Here is a 20,423-nt window from a genome sequence, read left to right on the forward strand (position 1 = left end):
ATACGTTGAATGTGGATGTTTCTAAACCTGAAATACATTTCATAAATAGGATTCATATCAGCCTCGTATCACACTTGCAGAAACACACAATGTCAACTATTTAAAATGCATGTATTTATTTTTTAGATTTTGTTTTACAAAAGCCTGCTGTTGTGTTACACATAAAAGAATGATCCTAGTCTCTTCCCTACACCTTTTTAATTCTTCAGTTGCATAAATAAAGGCTAAATACGTTTATAAAATGCCTTTTTTGTATTCTCTATATTTCAAATCAAGTTCAAATGTGTACCTCTACCATGATAACACATCTTTTTCAAGTCACTGGTGACCACGTTTACGATTACCCGGATAATGGGAATTCACCACGATTCACTTGTCAGTGTTTTTTATCGCAACCCGCGATAAAATTCCTATATCGTCGCATACCTATTCTGCATCACGTTATTCTGTGTCTGTTGTGATTCCTTGGACGAAGGGAAACCTTTCAACAGTTCTTGAGCTGCTGTAAATGTGTCTTCTTCATCTGCTGCAGGCCGTACAATCCTGCTGTCCACCCACCATATGGATGAAGCAGACCTTCTGGGAGATCGAATTGCCATCATCTCACATGGGAAACTCAAGTGCTGCGGCTCGCCACTCTTTCTGAAGAGCACCTATGGGGACGGATATAAACTGACACTGGTCAAAAAGCAGAGTGAAGGCAGAGGTGAGTTCAGTTTCTCAATTACTTTTAAACTGCTTTTAGGCTGTTGGACTGGAATAAGATGCTTACAAATACAGGTTTATTATGATTTCATGGTAAACTTACTGCATAAAAACGGCGTGTCAGTCGTTTGTTAGCTGTAAGGATATAGAACTGTCTAAGCTTCACTTAGATCTCACTTTCCGTTCTCTCCCATGTTGATGGAACCTCTTCACTTCATCTCCACTGTTGGTTTTTCACTGACAGCACTGTTTTCTTTGTCTCCCTCTTTTCTATTTATTCATGCTGTGTGGTCGCCTTCCATCCTTCAGGACAGGGCAGCCAGCTTCCTTCGTCTCTGTCGCCATCCTCCTCTGTGTCACCTTGCTCAGAAGCTCAGGTCACCCACTTCATTCGCCAGTTTGTGGCATCCTGTCTTCTGGTGTCTGACTCCAACACCGAGTTGTCCTACGTTCTGCCCTCCGAGGCAGTTAAGAAGGGCTGCTTCGAAAGGCTGTTCCAGGTACGCAGACACACCCAAAACCTCTTGTTATGGTCAAAAGAAATGTATAAAGAATATTTCAAACGGTTATTATCAAGGGCATCTACAAACTGGCACATTTCAGTAACCCTATGTATGGTTTGGAATTTAGAAAACAGTTAGTTTGACATTGTCTTCTGTTGTGTTTCTCCAGGCTTTAGAGCAGAGATTGGACAGCCTGGCTCTGACCAGCTTCGGGGTGATGGACACCACCCTCGAGGAGGTGTTCCTCAAAGTGTCTGAGGAGGACCAGTCTCTGGAGAACAGTGATGCTGGTGAGATCATGCCCATCGCTCCATTACATTTTTAGCTTTCATTATATGAGCCATGACTTTCTTAACAATAATAGACTCCTGTCTGTGACTTTGGTTATTTTTCATTTGTTCTTCGTCTCCATACTGAGTTTATAATCTGCTTGTCGTCTCTCTGTCCCTTGGCAGATTTGAAGGGTTCTCCAGGGTGCAGTTCAGTGGGGAAATCCTCAGTGGGTTCAGGAGGGCTAGGGGTGCCACAGGGCGAGACCGGACCTCCAGCAGAGAGTGAGAAGCCGGAGGTGGAGCCGAGTAATCTGGTGATGTGCACCAGGCTGAGCCAGAGCCAGTCCTCCTTAAAATCCTCCTCGTCAATCGGCTCAGTGAGAGGGGATGAAGGGGGACTGTATGCAGACTTCTATGGAGATTATTGTCCACTCTTTGACACCGGCCAAGAGTCTGACCCTGCAGGCCTGAGGGGTAAGATGTACAGGATGGCACTGAGCCTCATTACAGAGATGTTGGTCGATGCATCACATATACAGTATTTTTTAATTGATTTTGAGTCAAAATGTTACTGAAATTACCTCAAATAACGACAAAGGTGCCTTCTTCATCGAGAAAAGACAGAAGTGTTGTTCCAGTAGTATCAACACTGAGGAAAATGTTATCAGTGAAGTCAAGAAGTGACCGTCAATGTACAGTGGAGGTTACAAATCTCCCCCCATTGGTAGTGGTGATTGTAGACGCACCTAGTCTGCACTCTACTGGGTTTTCTTTTCTCATTCATTTCTCCATGATGTTTCCTCCAGGAGATGCAGAGAACCCCTTGTCCCCAGAGCCAGAGGTCCTGGAGGGGCAGGGTAGCTTCAAGTTGGAGGGTTGGTGGTTAAAACTAAGTCAGTTCCATGGCCTCATCGTCAAGAGGTTTCACTGTGCCAAGAGGAACACCAAGGGCCTCTTCTCTCAGATCCTCCTACCTGCCTTCTTCGTCTGCGTGGCCATGACCGTGGCCCTATCTGTGCCTGAGATTGGTGAGATTTGACATATCTGGTAAAAAGTGCTGTTGTATTACGAGGCAGCTAGAAAGTGCTTTTAATGCAGAAGCAGGTAAATGGATACTGTCGTATTGTTTTTCATGCTGATGATAATACTTACATACTTTGCTTTAAAACAGGGCTGCCTTAACAGTAAGACTCAATCAACTACTTACATTACTAAGTCAACTGATTTAGTTAACATGCATCTTATTTTACAAAGTGATCAAATAACTGGTCAATAAATATAATGTAGTTAAAAGTAGAATATTTCCCTCTGAAATGTAGTGGCATGACATATATCAAAATACTCATTAGCAAAGCATTGATGAATCCAAGCATTTAAGCAGTAATAGGAAATGATTTAATTAGCAAGTTTTTCAACAGTTTTTCTCCAAAAATAAAAACTTGCTAGGTGATCTTCATTTACAGTAAATGTTGGTGCTTTATATTACTTTTAGAGTTAAAAAAATAAATGGTCACAGGTGGATGGACATTCTGTTTTTCTTGTTTTACAGGCGATTTGCCACCCCTGATCTTGTCCCCATCTCAGTATCATAACTACACCCAACCGAGAGGCAACTTCATCCCCTACTCCAATGAAGACAGACCCCAGTACATGTAAGATGGCATTTATTTATATTCACAGCGATAGTGCTGTATAAACTGAGCCATCATTGCTCAGCTGATAGATTAATGACTCAATGGTCTAAGGGCGCATTCACACGAGGTCATCCGTTCCGTGCCGAGGCATGATTGAGTCCTTATTGTTTGACTGTGAGTCCTATGGACGTTTTTATTGGACTTTATTATCTCTTGTTTGTGAGCATCCTAACATTTTTTACTTCTTTCTTATTGATTTTTATACATATACATTTCCATTTTGATATTTATCTTTTACCATCCTAAAGGAGAAAGTGTCCAAATCAAGATGTACAAAGCTAACCGTACATCAAAACTAATCAACTGCCTCTTTGCTCCCTCATGCTGGATTACATGTGCAAATAAGTTACTTTAGTTATTTGTTTTTTTTTACAAACTGGATTTATTAGTGGAAAACAAGATGGGTCCCAAATGTGAAGCCAAAACATCTTGATCGCCCCCTAGTGGTTGACTGCAGTATAGGTCAACCATGTCAATGAGTCACTGACCATGTTGCTAGGTAGCTGAGACACATTTCCACTGATGGTAAGGTAATGACCATTTCAGTCAATTCTAAGCATCTTTGGCCTCCCCTCTTAGGAGTAAGCTGTCACCAGACGGAAGCCCACAGCAGATCATCAACACCCTCCATCTGCCATCAGGCGTGGGTGCTACTTGTGTCCTTAAAACCCCCTTCAACAGCACCCTGGACCAACTGGCCCAGACCCTAAACCCCAGCGCCAACAACTCCAAGACCCTGGCTGCCCGCTATTTTGACTCAATGTGTCTGGACTCCTTCACCCAGGGGGTCCCACTCTCCAACTTTGTGCCACCTCCTCCCTCACCGGCACCATCAGATGACCCAGATCCTCGCTTTGAGGATGGATTGTGGAACTTCACAGTGGCCCCTCCAACCACAGTCCAAAGTGAGTACATCAAATACAGCTGGTGACCACTTTCATATGTGCAAGCCACTAAAATGTGTGCAGTTTCAATGTATCTTATCCAACAATACCACTCCAGACAAGCTACCGGTAGTAATACGTTTCTATCTGGAATATTAATGTTATTAATTCCACCTGTGCTTTTCCTGCTATGACAACTCAAATAGTGAAAAGGGTCTGTGGAGTAAAAGACATCTGTTTTATGTTTACTCAGAGCCTGTGACATCTCCTCCGACACTGCCTCTGTCCATCCACGAGCTGGTGCGTTGTATCTGCTCCATGCAGGGGACAGGCTTCTCCTGCCCCAGTGGGGTGGGAGGACGCCCCCCCCTCATGAAGGTGGTGACAGGTGACATCCTGGTGGACATCACAGGTCGAAACGTCTCTGAGTATCTGCTCTTCACATCAGACAGACTGCGCCTGCACAGGTAGGACCGCTCTGTATATATTTTTTGATATTGTTCAATACAATAACTTAGACAATAACCAACATTTGTAGCATTTTTATATTTTTCTTAATACCTACTTTGAAACGTGTTACAGTATTTTCATTTGCTTTGGTACTCCACAAAACAAAAATTCTGGTTAAGATCTGCGAGCACCACAAGCAACACTAAAAGACCTGGAGTCAGCTGCTAAAAGATGATTCAGCACTTTAAGTAATACAGTCTCAATGTGCTATGGCCTTCTCCAAAGCCCAAATGAAATGTCTTAATGAGACAATTTCCAGTTGTAAATGCAATTATGTGTTCTGCAACTATGTTTTCTTGATGTTTGGAAGAAGTTGTTTGGGATATTTGGATCAAGGGTCGGACTGGGAACACATTCTCCATGTTCAGCACTTGTCTCATGTTCCTCGGTTCTTTGATGGATGAACGTTTTGTGTCATTCTTGCATGTGTTTTTGAGTGCATTTTTTATTTGTTTAGGATGGAATTTGAAAAATACCTCCAATTATTTTTGTTTGTCATAATAATAATTTGTATGATGGGCTTTGGAAGCCAAAGAAAATGTGTGTGTGTGCAATTTAATGGGGGGTCCTGGGGGGCCACTGAAAGTTTTTAATAAAGTAGATGTAATTTCCTGTATTGCTTTACATTTCAAATACAGTAATGTTATAATGGAAGGAATAACTTTGAAATGACAGTAACAAGTAATTCATAATGTATTACGTTTCTGAAGTTTCCCAACACTGTCCATTGTATAGTAACTAATTGTTTGCCTTGATTACATAGCAATACAGCAGACATGACAAACTATACCCGAGCAAAACATTAATATGTGTTTTCTTTTGACTATTTAGGTTTCTTTTATTCTGTTCACTGACTTTGTTCTCAATAGATATGGTGGTTTAACAGTGGGGAACATCCAGAAATCAATCCCAGCATCCTTTGGCAGGAAAATACCTCCAATGGTTCGCAAGATAGCAGTTCGCAAATCAGCTCAGGTAAGATGGGCCCTCTGAAAAGGAAACTACTGTCTGTAAAAGCAACAACTGACAGAGCGACTGCTTGTGTCCAGGTTCTGTACAACAACAAAGGTTACCACAGCATGCCAACATATCTGAACGTCCTCAACAATGCCATCCTGCGTGCCAACCTGCCTGCATCCAAGGGCAACCCCGCTGCCTATGGTAATTACATGGAAAGACTTTTTTTCTTTGAAGAGATGGATGTGTCTCCCCAGTTAAACGCCAACTAATTGACAATTAGTTCCCAACTGTTGTGAAAGGTATAATATGTAGTCATATTGTCGGTTGCTGTTTGTAAACACAGCATCCGCCCCTCCTCTCTGGTTCAAGAGAGCGCAGCAGTGGTCGAGCGAGCTAGAGAGTGAATGAAGAGAGGGACAGCCGAACTCAAGGCTTCAACACCATTGTCCACAAACCAATGGGTGGTGTCACGATGACTACATCTTACATGTAGAGGGAGGTTACATGTCTGCGTGGGGTCTGAGGCCCGAACACAGCAAAATAATAAGAAATACACACAGACAGCAGACTATCTGTACAAACAGACACCACCTGCACTTCTGGTGATCAGAAGTGATGATTAAGAGGGATTATTTTTGTATCGTTGTTTGTTAAGAAATTGTTAACTCCTGGTTTTGTTATTTTCATCTACATATATTGTGTTGTTGAGTTTAATGTGTATGTGTTTTGCAGGTTTCACATTGACCAACCATCCAATGAATCGAACCAGCGCCAGTCTCTCTTTAGACTACTTGTAAGTTTCTCAGCATATACTGGTACTTAAGGGACCTTATTACAACAAAGAAAGTATTTTTGAGCATCTTGTTGGACTGTACTGATCCATAATTCACTTGTTTTCCAGTAAAAATAATGTTTTACAAGGTAACTTTAGCAACTTTTTCATTGTGAATTGAAGACAGATCAATGGATGGATTATAATAGATATTTATTGTTGGATTGTTTATGTCTGTGAAGGTTCTCAGTCATCCATTCATTTATCATAGCCGACTGGATTTGCTTTATGTTTTTGCAGCATTTCACCTCTCATTCAAGAACTGAAGAAGAGGATTGTTGACATCCCAGTTAATGACATGTTTTCTTCTATGTATCTCCTCTCTTTTGCCTCTCTCCCTCCTGCCTCCCATCCCTCTCTACTTTCCTCTCCCCTCTCAACCTCTCCTCCCTCCTACATCTCCAGGCTCCAGGGGACAGATGTGGTGATTGCCATCTTCATTATTGTGGCCATGTCCTTTGTTCCAGCCAGCTTTGTGGTTTTCCTGGTTGCAGAGAAATCCACAAAGGCCAAACACCTGCAGTTTGTCAGCGGCTGTGACCCCGTCATCTACTGGCTGGCTAATTACATATGGGACATGGTGAGGATGACACAATGTGTGGCTGATCCTATCAGAAGAGAAATGTTCATAGTAAACGCTGCAAGTGTTAATCCAGCGTCTCCTCTTTCATTATCTCTCCTCAGCTCAACTACCTGGTACCGGCCACATGCTGTGTTATTATTCTGTTTGTGTTCGACCTGCCTGCCTACACCTCCCCAACTAACTTCCCTGCTGTCCTTTCACTCTTTCTACTCTACGGGTGAGACATCTACACACACACACACACACACACACACGCAGTTGCCACTCATATTTCTTGAAATACTTGGACATCAGTAACTTTGACCGTATGAGGATATGTGTACTGACAGTGCATGTAACTGACTTTAAGAGCTTTAAGTCCGCACAGTCTAAGGGCTCGAAAGTAAAAGTTCCTCATCCCATGACGGAACTAAAGGTTTACACGTTGGCCCTGTAGAAGATTCATTCTTTCTTTCTCTCGTGTCCTGAAGATTTGGACGTCCTCAATGATTTCACACTACCTTTCAGGTGGTCTATCACTCCCATCATGTACCCAGCATCCTTCTGGTTCGAGGTGCCCAGTACAGCCTACGTGTTCCTCATAGTCATCAATCTCTTCATAGGCATCACTGCAACTGTTGCCACCTTCCTACTCCAGCTCTTTGAACATGATAAGGTCAGTCTGACTCTTGTTATTGTTACCTCAGGTATTGCAATTTGCCAAAAATATTCTGAGGATTTAACCCTAAAGTCAAATTTTAACAACTGACTCTCACATGTGGAGTAAATATTAGCAAATAAATGTTTCAGTCAGACTCATCATCTCTCTCTTTTACAAGATAATACATCTAAAAAGGAATCCTACTAAATGGATAAAGAGCACTGTGCAATATAACTGTTTGATTTCGTACTGCAGCAGTATGATATGGACGTGATTTATTCCTCCACTGTTTTGATCTCCTCCAGGATCTGAAAAGAGTCAACAGTTACCTGAAGTCCTGTTTCCTCATCTTCCCCAATTACAACCTGGGCCACGGCCTGATGGAAATGGCCTATAATGAGTACATCAATGAATACTATGCTAAAATAGGTACATTCATCACTCGGCTGCCTCACACAGAATGCATGCTGATACAGTTCAACTCAAAGGGTCATGTCAACCGACGTAGTTTCCGTGGCTTCCTCAGTTATTCCCTAAAACAATAACTCAAACAGGAGTCAAATGCATTTGCTTGGGTCTAATTTCAGTGATGGAATAATCTAAAACATGAGGAATTGAGTCAAAATAATCTATTGTGTGTGATTCAACTGATTAACAGGCAGTAGCAATATTAGTTGCATACATGCCTTTTTCTTCTGTTTTTTTTCATTTGCTGACAGCATTGACAGTAAAGAAAAATAGATTCTTGCTTATACTTTAAAGTAGGCCTAAACAAGGTTGACCTGTAATCTACTTTTGGTAAAAGAAGAATGATTTAATGAAGCTAATAAGAGAGAAAAGAAGATATTGGTTGTTGTGAATGTATGCTTTCAGGCCAGTTTGACAAGATGAAGTCCCCATTTGAGTGGGACATTGTGACTCGAGGACTCGTTGCCATGGTTATTGAAGGCTTCGTCGGCTTCCTCATCACCATCCTCTGCCAGTACAACTTCCTCAGGAAACCCCCGTGAGTGATGTGTGCTTCTGTCTGAGTGTAGGAGGTGTCAGGTTTTACTGTCCATCCCTCAGAGTTAAAGATTAACCTTCTCTCTAGAGCTGCCATTTTACACTCAACAGTTATGCATCATATATTTACCAAAATGTACCATAATACCATGTAATCGCATAACAATGAAGTTGTGTTTGATGTTAGTCATGATTGACTAACTCAGGTTGACCAAGAAAATTAGTTTTTTACATTTTTCGTAGATACTTCAAACTAACTTACTTGTTTTTCTCTCTTTGTATGCACAACATCCATTGTTTGTGAAAAATAATGCAATATAGTCAAAGGCAATTCCGACTCGTATTTTCAATTACAATAAGACTCTGTTTTATCACAAAATGCAAATACCTTTGTAAAATATACAGATAGTAAAAGTAGCTTTCCATTACACTCTTACTCTTACCATTTACTACACATTAACTCCAAAGTAAGGTGCGACCAGCCGTTTGTCAAAATGCATTTCAGGATATCACTATCTGAGGTAGAGGTACAGTGACGTGCTGAGAGTAAAAAAACATGACCGAAAATAGTTAGTATGTGTGTCCAGGAGGGTACCAGTCAGCTGCCAGCCTATCGACGATGATGATGTGGACGTGGCCTACGAGAGACGAAGAGTATTGCAAGGAGACGCTGACCATGATATGCTGAAGATTGAGAACCTGACAAAGGTTTTAACACTCAACATTTCAAAAAAACTCAAAAAGTTACAGTTTAGTTTGCACATAATTGCAGGTTTTACTCGCTAACGTTTTAATGTGTCCTGCTATGCCAGTACATCACACTAACCTACCAGTTAAAACAACCATTCAATGTGAAATAGACATGATTTGGTCCTTGCTTGGGTCCTTTTAATGTATCTGTACATGTGTTCAGGTTTATAAATCCAGGAAGACCGGTCGTATCCTGGCAGTGGACCGGCTGTGTCTGGGCGTCCGGCCTGGTGAGTGTTTTGGACTGCTGGGAGTGAATGGAGCTGGGAAGACCACCACCTTCAAGATGCTAACAGGAGACGAGTGCACTACAGGAGGAGAGGCCTTTATTAACGGAAACAGGTCAGTGCCAGAAAAATAAGATGTGTTCCACTGTATATTCTTTTTTCTGACTCATTAGGGAACAGAATAAAAACTACCACCAACAGTTAGCAAAAGAACTGTTAATGGATAACAGTGTGTGTGTGTGTGTGTGTGTGTGTGTGTGTGTGTGTGTGTGTGTGTGTGTGTGTGTGTGTGTGTGTGTGTGTGTGTGTAGTATCCTGAAGGACCTGTTCAGTGTGCAGCAGAGCATCGGCTACTGTCCACAGTTCGACGCTCTGTTTGATGACCTGACGGCCAGAGAACACCTTGAGCTCTACACTCGCCTCCGTGGTATTCCTTGGAAAGACCAGGAGAGGGTCAGTCTCACATCCACTCACATACGTGTTTGTCTTTTCCATATGTGTTATTAATAATCTATGTTCTATCGTCATCTGTCACCTCTTAGGTGGTGCAGTGGGCTTTAGAAAAGCTGGAGTTGTCAAAGTATGCAGACAAGCCTGCCAGCACTTACAGTGGAGGAAACAAACGCAAGCTTTCCACTGCCATCGCTCTTATTGGATACCCCTCACTCATCTTCCTGGTAAGAAGCTTCATTGGATATTATGGCGTCAGTACAAAATCTAAACAAAAAGAATGTTGATATTCTAATAAACGTTTTCATTAGACAATGAATGTAATGACTGTAAATTAAAGTACCATTTAGAGGCAGATAGACCATAAAGCAGGGTATTCTTTAGGGCAGCATTGTGATTGACAGCAGGTTGCTACCATGCCTTACCATCGCCGACCAATGACATTTGCTACTCAGGTTACTTTAACACTTAGATGTAAAGTTAACCTTGAATTAAAGGAAGCTTGTTAACAGTCTCACACCAGAGGCCTGAACCTGTCATTTTTTCCAGGATGAGCCCACCACTGGCATGGATCCAAAGGCCCGCAGATTCCTCTGGAATTTAATCCTGGACATAATCAAGACAGGGCGATCTGTAGTACTGACATCACACAGGTGAGACCCCTCAGTCCTCACTTTCAGTGGAATAATCTTACTGCTGTGGCTTATCTTCACTTCAGTGTTTTAATATATCATTCCATCCTGTCCTGCAGCATGGAGGAGTGTGAAGCTTTGTGCACCAGACTGGGGATCATGGTGAACGGCAGGTTTAAATGTCTGGGCAGCATCCAACACCTCAAGAACAGGTCAGGAGGATAACTATCTGAATCTCCCTTTGTGATTTATTGATGAATTTCATATTAGCAGCTGATAGTAATGTTATGGTAAATGGACTCCATTTGTGTATGCCCTGATGGACCAGAACTTTGTATACGTTTTTCTATTTGTGGTCTGCCGCAGCAGCTCAAATTTTCTTCAGCCAGAATGAGAATGAAACTTGACCAAATAACTTGAAATTAGGTGCAAGAGTTTCCCAAGATACAATAATCTGATTTTAAGGAAAAGCCACGCCCCTCACACTGTAACTTTTATTTACTTGAATGTCTCCAGCTTAAAGCCCCTTGCCCCCATATAAGTTCACCTGACCTTCGGCCGTATTGACACAAATCAGAATATAAATCAGAAATTGTGTCTCCAATTAATACAAAACTATGTGTAACGACAATATTGAACCACTTCTCAAAAGCCATTTTGACATGGCTCATTTCAGGGACACACAAACTATAAACTGAAAAGACGATAGAACAATTCAAGCCAATTGTGTGAAAAAAATGTCTTTAAGTTTTCCCAGAAGGATAACCACAAAATCGCAATAGCGATAGGTAGGAAAGGGGAGAAAAAACAACAAAACTGTATGGAGCCACTTCAGGCTTCCTTCAAGAAATAAAGCGCTAAGATGTTCAACTAAACCACCGCTGCCAAGCAGTGAGCCAGAAAAGACAAAACTAAAAGGCAAAGGCAGAGTCTGAGACCTTTGATAAACAAAAGGGCTGGAGGAACAACAAACTCTCCAGAACCACTAGTATTCACTGGGATACAAACAAAGACCACAGACACCAGGGAGAACCTCTCACTACCTCTTATGGTGAGATAATGAGACAGCACAGAGCACTGGAGACTCAGGGTATATGAAGGCTCCCCACACCTGAGCTTAATCAAGCCAATCAGTGCCACACACACCTTGTTGCAGTGAGATTGAGAGCCCTCACACCGTTTGCTCTACAAAACCTCTCCTATAACACTGAAGGCCACCCAGAAAAATGTTCCGCAATTTTCAATTTTATGAATAAACACATTATTGCAAACTCCTCTTACAAGATAAGTTCAATTCCCACCACGTTTGCTGTGGATCATTAATAGACGATTATTAAAATAGTATAGTATTAAAGTAATGAAACAGCTTTATTGTATTGACTGTTTTAAACACTTTTTTTTTTTTCAAATGACAGAATACAGACTGTATACAGTAATGTGAATAATTCAATTAAAAATAATAATTATAAAAAATAGAACTATTATTAATAATAAAAAATAAAATAAGAAAACAGAAGTGAATGTCAGAATGTTCGTGAAAAGTGTGTTTAAGAAGAAATGTGTTCACCAGAGCTGTTGGGAAATGAGCCACACTGAATAACTGGGAATTCCATATATATATATATATATATATATAAAAATGATCTATGATGATGTTTCCAGGTTTGGTGATGGCTACATGATCACAGTGAGGACAAAGAGCAGTTCCAATGTGAAGGAGGTGGTTCGATTCTTCAACAGAAACTTTCCTGACGCCGTGCTGAAGGTAGATTACTGCAGCTACCTCTGACTACTGGATGAATATTTCCCCTCAAGTTGATTACCGGTGCCAAGTATTCATTTATTTTTCTCACGACTACAAAGCTCAGAAAGTCTTATAGGTGATATGGATTTAAGACATTAGGTGACATTAATCATAAACTTGAAATCACTGGAAATCCATGGAGTTTTCCTTTGATAATGGCAAAACATGAAGAAACAGAAGTTTTAATTTCATTCATATATTCTGGTTCAAGTGGCTATAATCAAGTAGTTTTGTTTAAACGTATTTGTTTAAACCCTTCCCTCAAACAATCTTGCTAAATAAGACATAACACATTTTTGGGGGTTGGGGGGGTCCTGTTTGATATTTTCCATTTTATATTTCCAGGAGCACTTTTTCCACATTGCATTGCATCAGACAATCAGTAAATGCCTTGAAGAGATTGTTGTGTTTAGACATTGTTGTCATATTTGCAGGAGCGCCACCACACTAAGGTTCAATACCAGTTGAAGTCTGAGTGGATCTCCCTGGCTCAGGTCTTCAGTAAGATGGAGCAGGTGGTGGAGGTACTGGGCATCGAGGACTACTCCGTCAGTCAGACCACTCTGGACAATGTGAGTCAACATTTATGAATCCTGAGTTCACCTCTCACCTGTCCTTGAACTCATGATGTTTTCCCCGAGGTCAAGGAAAAGTGGTTAAGAAAAGATGTTGGACCCCATTTTTGACTATCCGAACGCAACCATGGAATAAATTAACGAAATGTCTTTGACTCAGGTGTTCGTCAACTTTGCCAAGAAGCAGAGTGACAACCTGGAGCAGCAAGAGGTGTCACCCCCAGGTGGTGGACAGCCCCCCCTGCAGCGCATCCTCAACCTGCTGAAGTCTCGGCCGCCCAACACGGAGCTCAGCTCTCTGATCAGCGAGGCGCCGGAGGAGCTGGAAACCGATGACGATGAAGGACTCATCAGCTTTGAAGAGGAAAGGGTGAGTGGATCAAAGGTTTTGATCAGGGCCCGAGACCCGACAACGTAATTTATCACATCCACCTGAAACTTGGTGAACCTGTTCTAAAGGCCTGAATGATGAAAAGTTATTGAAAGGTCTGATCTGTTCCAAACTTCATGTTTCATTATAGTCTGGCCCTGAACACTTCGGCGTCTGCCTCGTTTTAAAGTCATCATCTGATTTTCATGAAAAATGCATGGTGTACACCCCGTATACTGAGACATGATTAGGGAGAATTGTTTGGCGCCACCTAGTGGATTCAGGAAGTGATCTTTAACTCAGTCACACTGTTTCCAAAACAGGTGAAAATTCAGACAGGTCTCGACCACCAGCGTCGAGTAACGGGGAAGGGGCTGCAGCATTCCCCGACTCGCATGGGGGTGCGAGGGCCCATCCATCGCTGCTCACAGCTTTGATTCTGAAAATGTTTTTATTTTTAAGTCTTGTGTTCGTGCGTCAAACACTGTTTAACTGTATGCATTTTGTGTCAAAGCAGCGAGAAATGTACTAATTGTATAGCTTAGTCAGACTGATGTGCTAACTGTGTTTAGAGTTTAGGAAAATTGTTAAAAGTGTTGAAAAAATTGAAACATCACAAAATTAAACCATACAAAAAACCAAGACTGGGAACAAATCACACACACAAAATTTGCTTGACGCATGCTTGATGTTTGCCAGCTGTCACAAGATAACCTCTATATATCTATGTGCGTCTGGCAGGTGCAGCTCTCCTTCAACACAGACACACTCTGTTGAAATGAGCCATTTAAAGACAAGGAGGGTGACAGACACCCAAACTCTGAGGCCCAGAGGAAGAACGGAGCTGCTAATTCAACCCTGAGGAGGACCAAAGCACTCTTCACCATGGAGCATAGGACCAATAGTTCAGTATTTCAGCCTCAATTTTTTAATTCTAGGATGGACAGATTATACAGACAGAGGAGATGCAGAGTCCAGCCTACAGGTAGAGACACAGCAGGAATGTTTGCATATGTATTGGAGACATTGTCCTGGAATGGTTGACTGCTGAATACAGTAGGTTAGGCTCCTTTAGGTTACTTTGAGTTGGCTGTACACGCTTTGTACCAAAGGGCTCCATGTCACCAGAGTGGGCCCTTGTTACTGTACCAAACCACACCTACCCTGAAAGCATGCTGTGATACCCATCGGTCATTTAATACAGTCTATTTTTATGTGGCAAAAATAATGATTTATTTCAGATATGGAAGCAGCTGCAGATTGACATGTGTGATTTATTTTGCAATAACAAACGGTTCAGTGAAATGCACCTTGGGAAGTGCCAGGTGTGGACATGAGTGCAGGTCTTTTCTTTGAACTTGATGTCAGAGACGTGGAGATAACGTACACGGCATGGTTATTGTCCTGATGTCGCCTCACTTCTATCAGTTTGTTTTGACACTTTATATTTGTTCTCTTTGTACTGAATGCTCTCGTTTGTGCTTTATGTTGTGGACTCTGCCAAGAAGATCCTATATAAACTGGACACAGTGTATATTGTTATTATTATTATAATTATTATTCCATTTCCAGCAAAGGGAATCAACAGTCTGACACTGCAGTGAGCATCATGTTGCCTGACAATAAGTGCACTACCATCACAGTGATACTAAAGGGAACACTCAGATCAGAATAATTGGATACAACACATGTTTCATGATTTGCAGATATATTTGTAATTTTCTATGGAATCTGCAAATTATGTTTCTCTGACTGTATGTTTAACGAGTCTTATGAGTTTTGTGATAATTGAGTTGTAACCTGTCCTGTCAAAATACTTTCACAACTAATTGCAGTTGCATTTGGGTAATCATTGAGAAAGGTGGGCCTTTTTCCTACTTGAAGAGAGAGACGCTCAACAAAGAGAACTGACTGCTGTCATGTCTTTTGTTACTGAGAATGCTGAAGGGAAGTTGCTGAATTACTGAATTAATGCTATTACAAAATAAGGTCAAAACCAAACACATCAAACACATTTAAGAACATAATGATTTTTGAGGAATGACTCTTAATTATTTCTTGAGCTTTTTGTGATTATACCTAATTATGGAGTCAAACAACGAAGAAGAGCTCATGTCATCAACAACCACTGTGTGTGCAATTATAGAAAATTAAATTTCAGTTCTTATTTTACTTTTCTCTATATTTTATATGTATTTCATGACTGTAAATCTGATTCTCTTTTGGACAAACCATCTGACATGAGCATTTTGTTTCTGATTAAACAGCTGTTTCTGAACTCAAATTTGTATTTTGTCAAAAAGTTACTGTCACCCCCTTTTTTAGCATTCAGCAGTGTGAGTAGGAGAAGCATCCTGAGACCAAATCAAGTCATCTTTTTACTACAAACAACCTTTTTATATCAAATTAGTAGAAGTTATTTTAAGAATGTGACATTTCAATTTGCAACTTCGGAGCATTTTGCAACATTTTGTCTGTACATATCAAAATTAGAAATTCACAATTTCTTTGTTTCGTTTCATTTTTATAGTGATTTTAATTATTATTGAATTATTACCTTACATGAATGCATGACATATGTTTTTATCATTTGACACACTTACTACAACTACAACTTTTATTTCTCAAATTGATTTAAATCAAAACTTTACCCTCCCACCCCTTCCATAGCACATCGTCACACAGCCCCATCCTGTGGGCACTGGGAGTTATACAGCAGTTGCACCTATAAGAGCGCTGGTTGTTTTCGGTCACTGAGAGTGGTCCTGTATCCACTGGGAGAATCTGCCTGAATATTTGGCTGGGCTGACTGTGGAAAATGCCCTGCCTGGGTATCGGAGGCGTTTCCACAGATTCTCAAGTCTTTTCTTCCAGCCATAGACAGTAAAGATGTCTATAATGCCCACAAAATAACGATGGTCTGGTCCATCTATCATGTGAATGGCATTCTTGCAGTTGGGCAGAAGCCTACGATGATGTTCATGGAATTCATCCAGTTCTGAGTCGGTCTTTGTGCCTTTCGCAGGGCAGTTTAACTCCTGGAGGGGAATCCCTTCACCAGTGCCTTCAGCTGCTGCTTGGGGCTGGCCTAACTCCCAGTCTGTAATATCTGGAGTCACCTCACTCATGGTCTTTTTCAGTAATGGAACGGTGGGGGGGTCTGACCCTGTGGGACTGTCCTGTAAGTCCAGAGACCTATGGGAAATACAGAAAAGAATCCACAGGACACAATCAGAGGGGCGTTCATAAACGCTGCACAGAAAAGCAGATTTAATGTAAAAAACTTGTTCTAAATGAATCTAACAAATAAATGAAACAGGATTAATCTGTTTCATAACTGGATGTTGCAACCCTTACCCCCAGATTTGATGGATTGAACAGCTGACGGCACCATTGAAACGAAGCACCACAGAGCAGTTCTTTTGGAATTTGGAAACACTAGGGTAGGATAGGATAGGATCCAGAATAGACTTTAGATAATTGTCAATAAGTGGGCTTCCGTGGTGTCAGAAGGCTATTTTTGAAGTAGTGAAGAGCTAGAAGCTCTCGTTGCTCCATCATAAGCAAACAAACATGGGAGCGGACTCGAGCTTCACATCTAACTCTCAGTGAAAAACTTCTCTATAAAGTTTACTAGTCCGACAAAGAGATGAAAAATACAACATACTGTAATTCACAGCAGTAGGTTTTGCACTTCTCAAAGGACGTATAAAACCTACTTGGTGGTGCGAATAACAAGGTTTGCCAAAGAGTGTTTTCCATCCAGCTCATCTCTATGCAGAGGTTGGTGGGCCAGCAGGAGGCTGTAGTCCAGCACATTAAGCCCTTGAAGGAAGGCAGCATCCACTTTCACTTGATGGGCAAACCAGGATTTCTCCTGACCTACAGCAACAACACAATCATTTCCATTTAATGTGACCTCACACTTGCCAATTGCATGTGGGTCGTTTTTATTCTGCTGCTACAAGTTGACTTGCATTGCTCAACAGCATCATTCATACGACTAGAGAGATAAGTAAGTTAGTGTATGGGAGCGGACACTTACCTAATGCAATGTTCTGCTCTTTGAAGTTATTGTCCTTCAGCACTTTTATTATTTGTTTCCCGCCTGTGTCAGGGTTGGTCCATCTACCCACCTCACAGCCTTTAATGTCGTATCTGTGCAACAGAAACGTCTCTTCTTTCATACACTCAAAAAAATAATAATATCACAACAAAACAGGCAAACATGTAGGTTCTCTACCTGATGTTGATCCTCTCATCAGGGTAAAACACACTCTGCATTATAATGAAGTACTTCTGGAGAGCAGACAGACAACACTGCATTGTAAGTACTGCTACTGTAAGGATATAATGAGCAACTGGTTTTCATGTTGATAAAATACCTTTGTTTGCTGAGGAATTACAATTCTGTGGACACCTGGAAAGTGAGGAATGATACATATTATTTACTCATGTGATATTTTTTTGTGTGTTGTCAGGTCTAATGTGTGCTAAAATGTTAAAATGCCAAACAAGGAAGGAACAGCTGGTAATAAATCACAGACTTTGAGAACGTGTACACGAATAGAAATATAATATCAGTGACCATCTGAGAGCTGATAGTCATGCGTTTGCGTACGTATAATTAAAGCAAGTATATTTATAAGCCTTTACACTTACCTAGAAACCTCACCATCAGTGAATGAGGGTATTTCTCCAGGTGGTTCACATACGCCTGCAGATTGGACAGCAGAAATCTGACCTCACGTTTGCTCTGGGTCTTTAGGAAGAATCTCTTGTCATTCCTAAAACCAAGAACCAGAAAAGATTATGGTTACAGTTAATAAGAAATCACATTTGGAAGATGTACTGTATCACAGCTGCTGGCTTGGATACTTGGACCAGTTATAGTTCTTGAAACTACAAAATAAATAGGCTAAATAATACATCTAACCTCTGTTCATTATACTAGAATGAGTCAATATGCCAAATATCAATCATTATTCATCCCAAAGCTTTTGAAACATTCCTTTAAAGCAGTGCAGAACTTTTGCGATGAGGTAAATGGCTAATAAATGGAACATCTCTATATGTAACAGAAGATTATGCTCACGTGACAAAGAAATCTGCCTTGCTCTTGGAGTTACTGACAAACTGGAGGTAGCAGTCGTCTGAGCAGAGGGATTTCATATATTCCTCCTCTGTGATGTCCAGTGAATGCCTCAGTTTAGCAAACACTGATGCTGCAAACGTTTGCATCGCAAACCCCTTAAAAGGCAAGGATCATATTGAATCTTTGAACATGTCACAGGATTTGTTTTTAATTGCTTTACAGAAAGTCTTAGAACAAAAAATGAAAAGTACGAATGGGTGAGAAAGTTTGACTATATGGTCATAATTGACAACATTATCCAGATCTGGAAACAATACTACAAGTCTGCTGTGCTATTTAAAAAGAAAATCCATCTGGAAATGTCTTGCCTCATGAGTTTGCTCTGCCTTCAAATCTTCAGCTGGGGCTGTATCCTGTGCAAAAAATGTTTGAGTGAATTTAAGTCTACAATACAATTACAATACAACCTGTGGCCTATAATTAGAAGAGTGTTCACCTGGCCTGATGAGTCCATAGTGGTCTGGATGGAAGCATGCAGACCTTCTTTCATCATGGATGTCAGATGATAGAACTCATGCTCTGGATTGACCTCAAACACCCCGACCATCCTCCATCGCTGTCTCAGACCCCACCAGCGTCTTCGCCTGGCAGCTCTGGAGGCGCCTGCAGCTTTTCTATGTTCCATCTGTGACACCAGACAGACGTCAGATTAACAAGTATGTCGATGCAAAGTGTCATAATATCTACTAGAGTATTCTGACATCCACCTTAAAAAACAAACAAACAAGATTCAAGGTCCTGGGAATATTCTCCTAACCAAAAAGGAACATTCCTGGAAGTGGAAGAGTCAAACTTCAGAGTTGATAAGTAGCTACTCACTTTAGAGATAACACCGAAGACATACAGTTACTGTACCATCTCAAAGAACAGGCTCATAGGGTCATTAAGCTAAAGATGAATCACACATAGATCTACTAACATAGCTCTTACCTGGGGTTCCTGCTTGGACTATATCGTAAAACACTGCAAATGGCTCACAGTCTGTATACTCATATAGTCTGAAAATAGGCTTGTCTTTGTGTACATAACGTCTCCTCCCATTCCATCTGATACCACATTCCAGGCAGGTTAGTCTAGCTATGCAGGGTGTGCCACAAGAAAAGGTGTGTGCCACGACACAGACAGACAGACAAACTGAAGTGAGTTTAGAGGCCAATGCGGAAAGAACTATGTGAGAAGTTGTGAAATTCAAGATGAACATGAACTAGTGTGATGAACAGTGGTGGAGGATTTTATGGGTGTTTATGGGTGCCCTGCTCTGTTTGAAGTTTCATCTCATCTTCATCCAGCTGGGCGTTTCATCTTTTTCATCGTTACTATCAATATGGCTGCTTATATTGATTGTATTGTTATTTATCTCCCTCTTAGACTGCCCTGGTTTGCTATTAGTGTAAAACAAGCTTATAGCTTTTAACATTTTACTGATTTGTGTTTATTACCAGTTTCCAGATCAACCCTGAATTCCAGAGAATCACCACTGTCCCACTTCAATCCAAGTTCCTGTCTCAGCTGGACCTTCACTCAACCTGACGAGGGTGTTCCACAAGAGAAGAGGGCAGCTAGGGAAAAGGCTCAACACACAACACACACAGATGAGTGATACAGGGGTCCCACAATAAATTTGACAATGTCCTTTTTAAAGATATTAAGATTTTAAGAATTGTGGAAAGTTTAAAGAAAACTGAAAGTGTTTTACTTACATCATGTATTGGCAAGAAGAGCATAGAAATTGTATGGAGTGCTTGTTTTCTTTGTCCTTTCACTATTTGTGATTTTTTTTTTTTTTTTGTCTCAGTTTTAACCTACTTTTTCATATATGTGTCTTTTTCCTGTCAATCTCCTTCCAACCCCATTCTGAGCTCAAAGCAGGGC

The 20,423-nt window shown here is 41.0% G+C and overlaps 2 protein-coding genes across 3 annotated transcripts in view; one reads left to right on the plus strand and one right to left on the minus strand.

The window, feature by feature from the left end:
• Positions 1 to 15,669, plus strand: part of abca2 (ATP-binding cassette, sub-family A (ABC1), member 2) — a 36,841-nt gene extending 21,172 nt beyond the window's left edge. The window contains exons 23-48 of one of the 2 annotated variants that reach the window (XM_084024511.1): positions 533 to 706; positions 1,015 to 1,205; positions 1,378 to 1,498; positions 1,664 to 1,954; positions 2,287 to 2,508; positions 3,030 to 3,132; positions 3,754 to 4,079; positions 4,312 to 4,525; positions 5,438 to 5,543; positions 5,618 to 5,729; positions 6,261 to 6,321; positions 6,766 to 6,940; positions 7,045 to 7,160; positions 7,451 to 7,598; positions 7,889 to 8,012; positions 8,457 to 8,589; positions 9,176 to 9,296; positions 9,502 to 9,680; positions 9,877 to 10,018; positions 10,108 to 10,242; positions 10,565 to 10,668; positions 10,767 to 10,859; positions 12,310 to 12,412; positions 12,886 to 13,023; positions 13,187 to 13,396; positions 14,138 to 15,669. In XM_084024511.1, coding sequence (XP_083880637.1) covers positions 533 to 706; positions 1,015 to 1,205; positions 1,378 to 1,498; positions 1,664 to 1,954; positions 2,287 to 2,508; positions 3,030 to 3,132; positions 3,754 to 4,079; positions 4,312 to 4,525; positions 5,438 to 5,543; positions 5,618 to 5,729; positions 6,261 to 6,321; positions 6,766 to 6,940; positions 7,045 to 7,160; positions 7,451 to 7,598; positions 7,889 to 8,012; positions 8,457 to 8,589; positions 9,176 to 9,296; positions 9,502 to 9,680; positions 9,877 to 10,018; positions 10,108 to 10,242; positions 10,565 to 10,668; positions 10,767 to 10,859; positions 12,310 to 12,412; positions 12,886 to 13,023; positions 13,187 to 13,396; positions 14,138 to 14,173 — 3,878 coding nt within the window. In that variant the 3' untranslated portion in view covers positions 14,174 to 15,669. Of the gene's footprint in view, positions 1 to 532; positions 707 to 1,014; positions 1,206 to 1,377; positions 1,499 to 1,663; positions 1,955 to 2,286; positions 2,509 to 3,029; positions 3,133 to 3,753; positions 4,080 to 4,311; positions 4,526 to 5,437; positions 5,544 to 5,617; positions 5,730 to 6,260; positions 6,322 to 6,765; positions 6,941 to 7,044; positions 7,161 to 7,450; positions 7,599 to 7,888; positions 8,013 to 8,456; positions 8,590 to 9,158; positions 9,297 to 9,501; positions 9,681 to 9,876; positions 10,019 to 10,107; positions 10,243 to 10,564; positions 10,669 to 10,766; positions 10,860 to 12,309; positions 12,413 to 12,885; positions 13,024 to 13,186; positions 13,397 to 14,137 lie in introns of those variants that run through there. The other variant, XM_084024512.1, reaches the window with a different exon arrangement.
• A 400-nt stretch (positions 15,670 to 16,069) lies between these two features.
• LOC311022994 (phosphatidylinositol 4-phosphate 5-kinase-like protein 1) lies at positions 16,070 to 20,216 on the minus strand. Its single transcript, XM_084024626.1, has 10 exons — positions 19,482 to 20,216; positions 18,988 to 19,176; positions 18,860 to 18,904; positions 18,492 to 18,646; positions 18,059 to 18,183; positions 17,782 to 17,816; positions 17,640 to 17,695; positions 17,442 to 17,554; positions 17,116 to 17,278; positions 16,070 to 16,591 (listed from the first exon to the last, which is right to left on the minus strand). Exons 2-10 carry the CDS (start codon positions 19,174 to 19,176, stop codon positions 16,147 to 16,149), a joined length of 1,326 nt encoding a protein of 441 aa, XP_083880752.1. The 5' UTR covers positions 19,482 to 20,216; the 3' UTR covers positions 16,070 to 16,146.
• Between the last annotated feature and the right edge of the window lie 207 nt (positions 20,217 to 20,423).

This window comes from Eutrigla gurnardus (genome assembly GCF_963514095.1).
Source record: "Eutrigla gurnardus genome assembly, chromosome: 13".
Taxonomy (NCBI): Eukaryota; Metazoa; Chordata; class Actinopteri; order Perciformes; family Triglidae; genus Eutrigla; species Eutrigla gurnardus.

Bases quoted from the DNA above. Each gene is read 5' to 3' on its own strand.
- LOC311022994 (XM_084024626.1), bottom strand. From the start codon at position 19,176: ATGGAACATAGAAAAGCTGCAGGCGCCTCCAGAGCTGCCAGGCGAAGA. The intron at 17,279-17,441 runs GTAAGTGTCCGC...TTGTTGCTGTAG, and splicing joins AGAGCAGAACATTGCATTAG to GTCAGGAGAAATCCTGGTTT. The intron at 16,592-17,115 runs GTAGGTTTTATA...TATTTCCCATAG, and splicing joins CTTGTTATTCGCACCACCAA to GTCTCTGGACTTACAGGACA.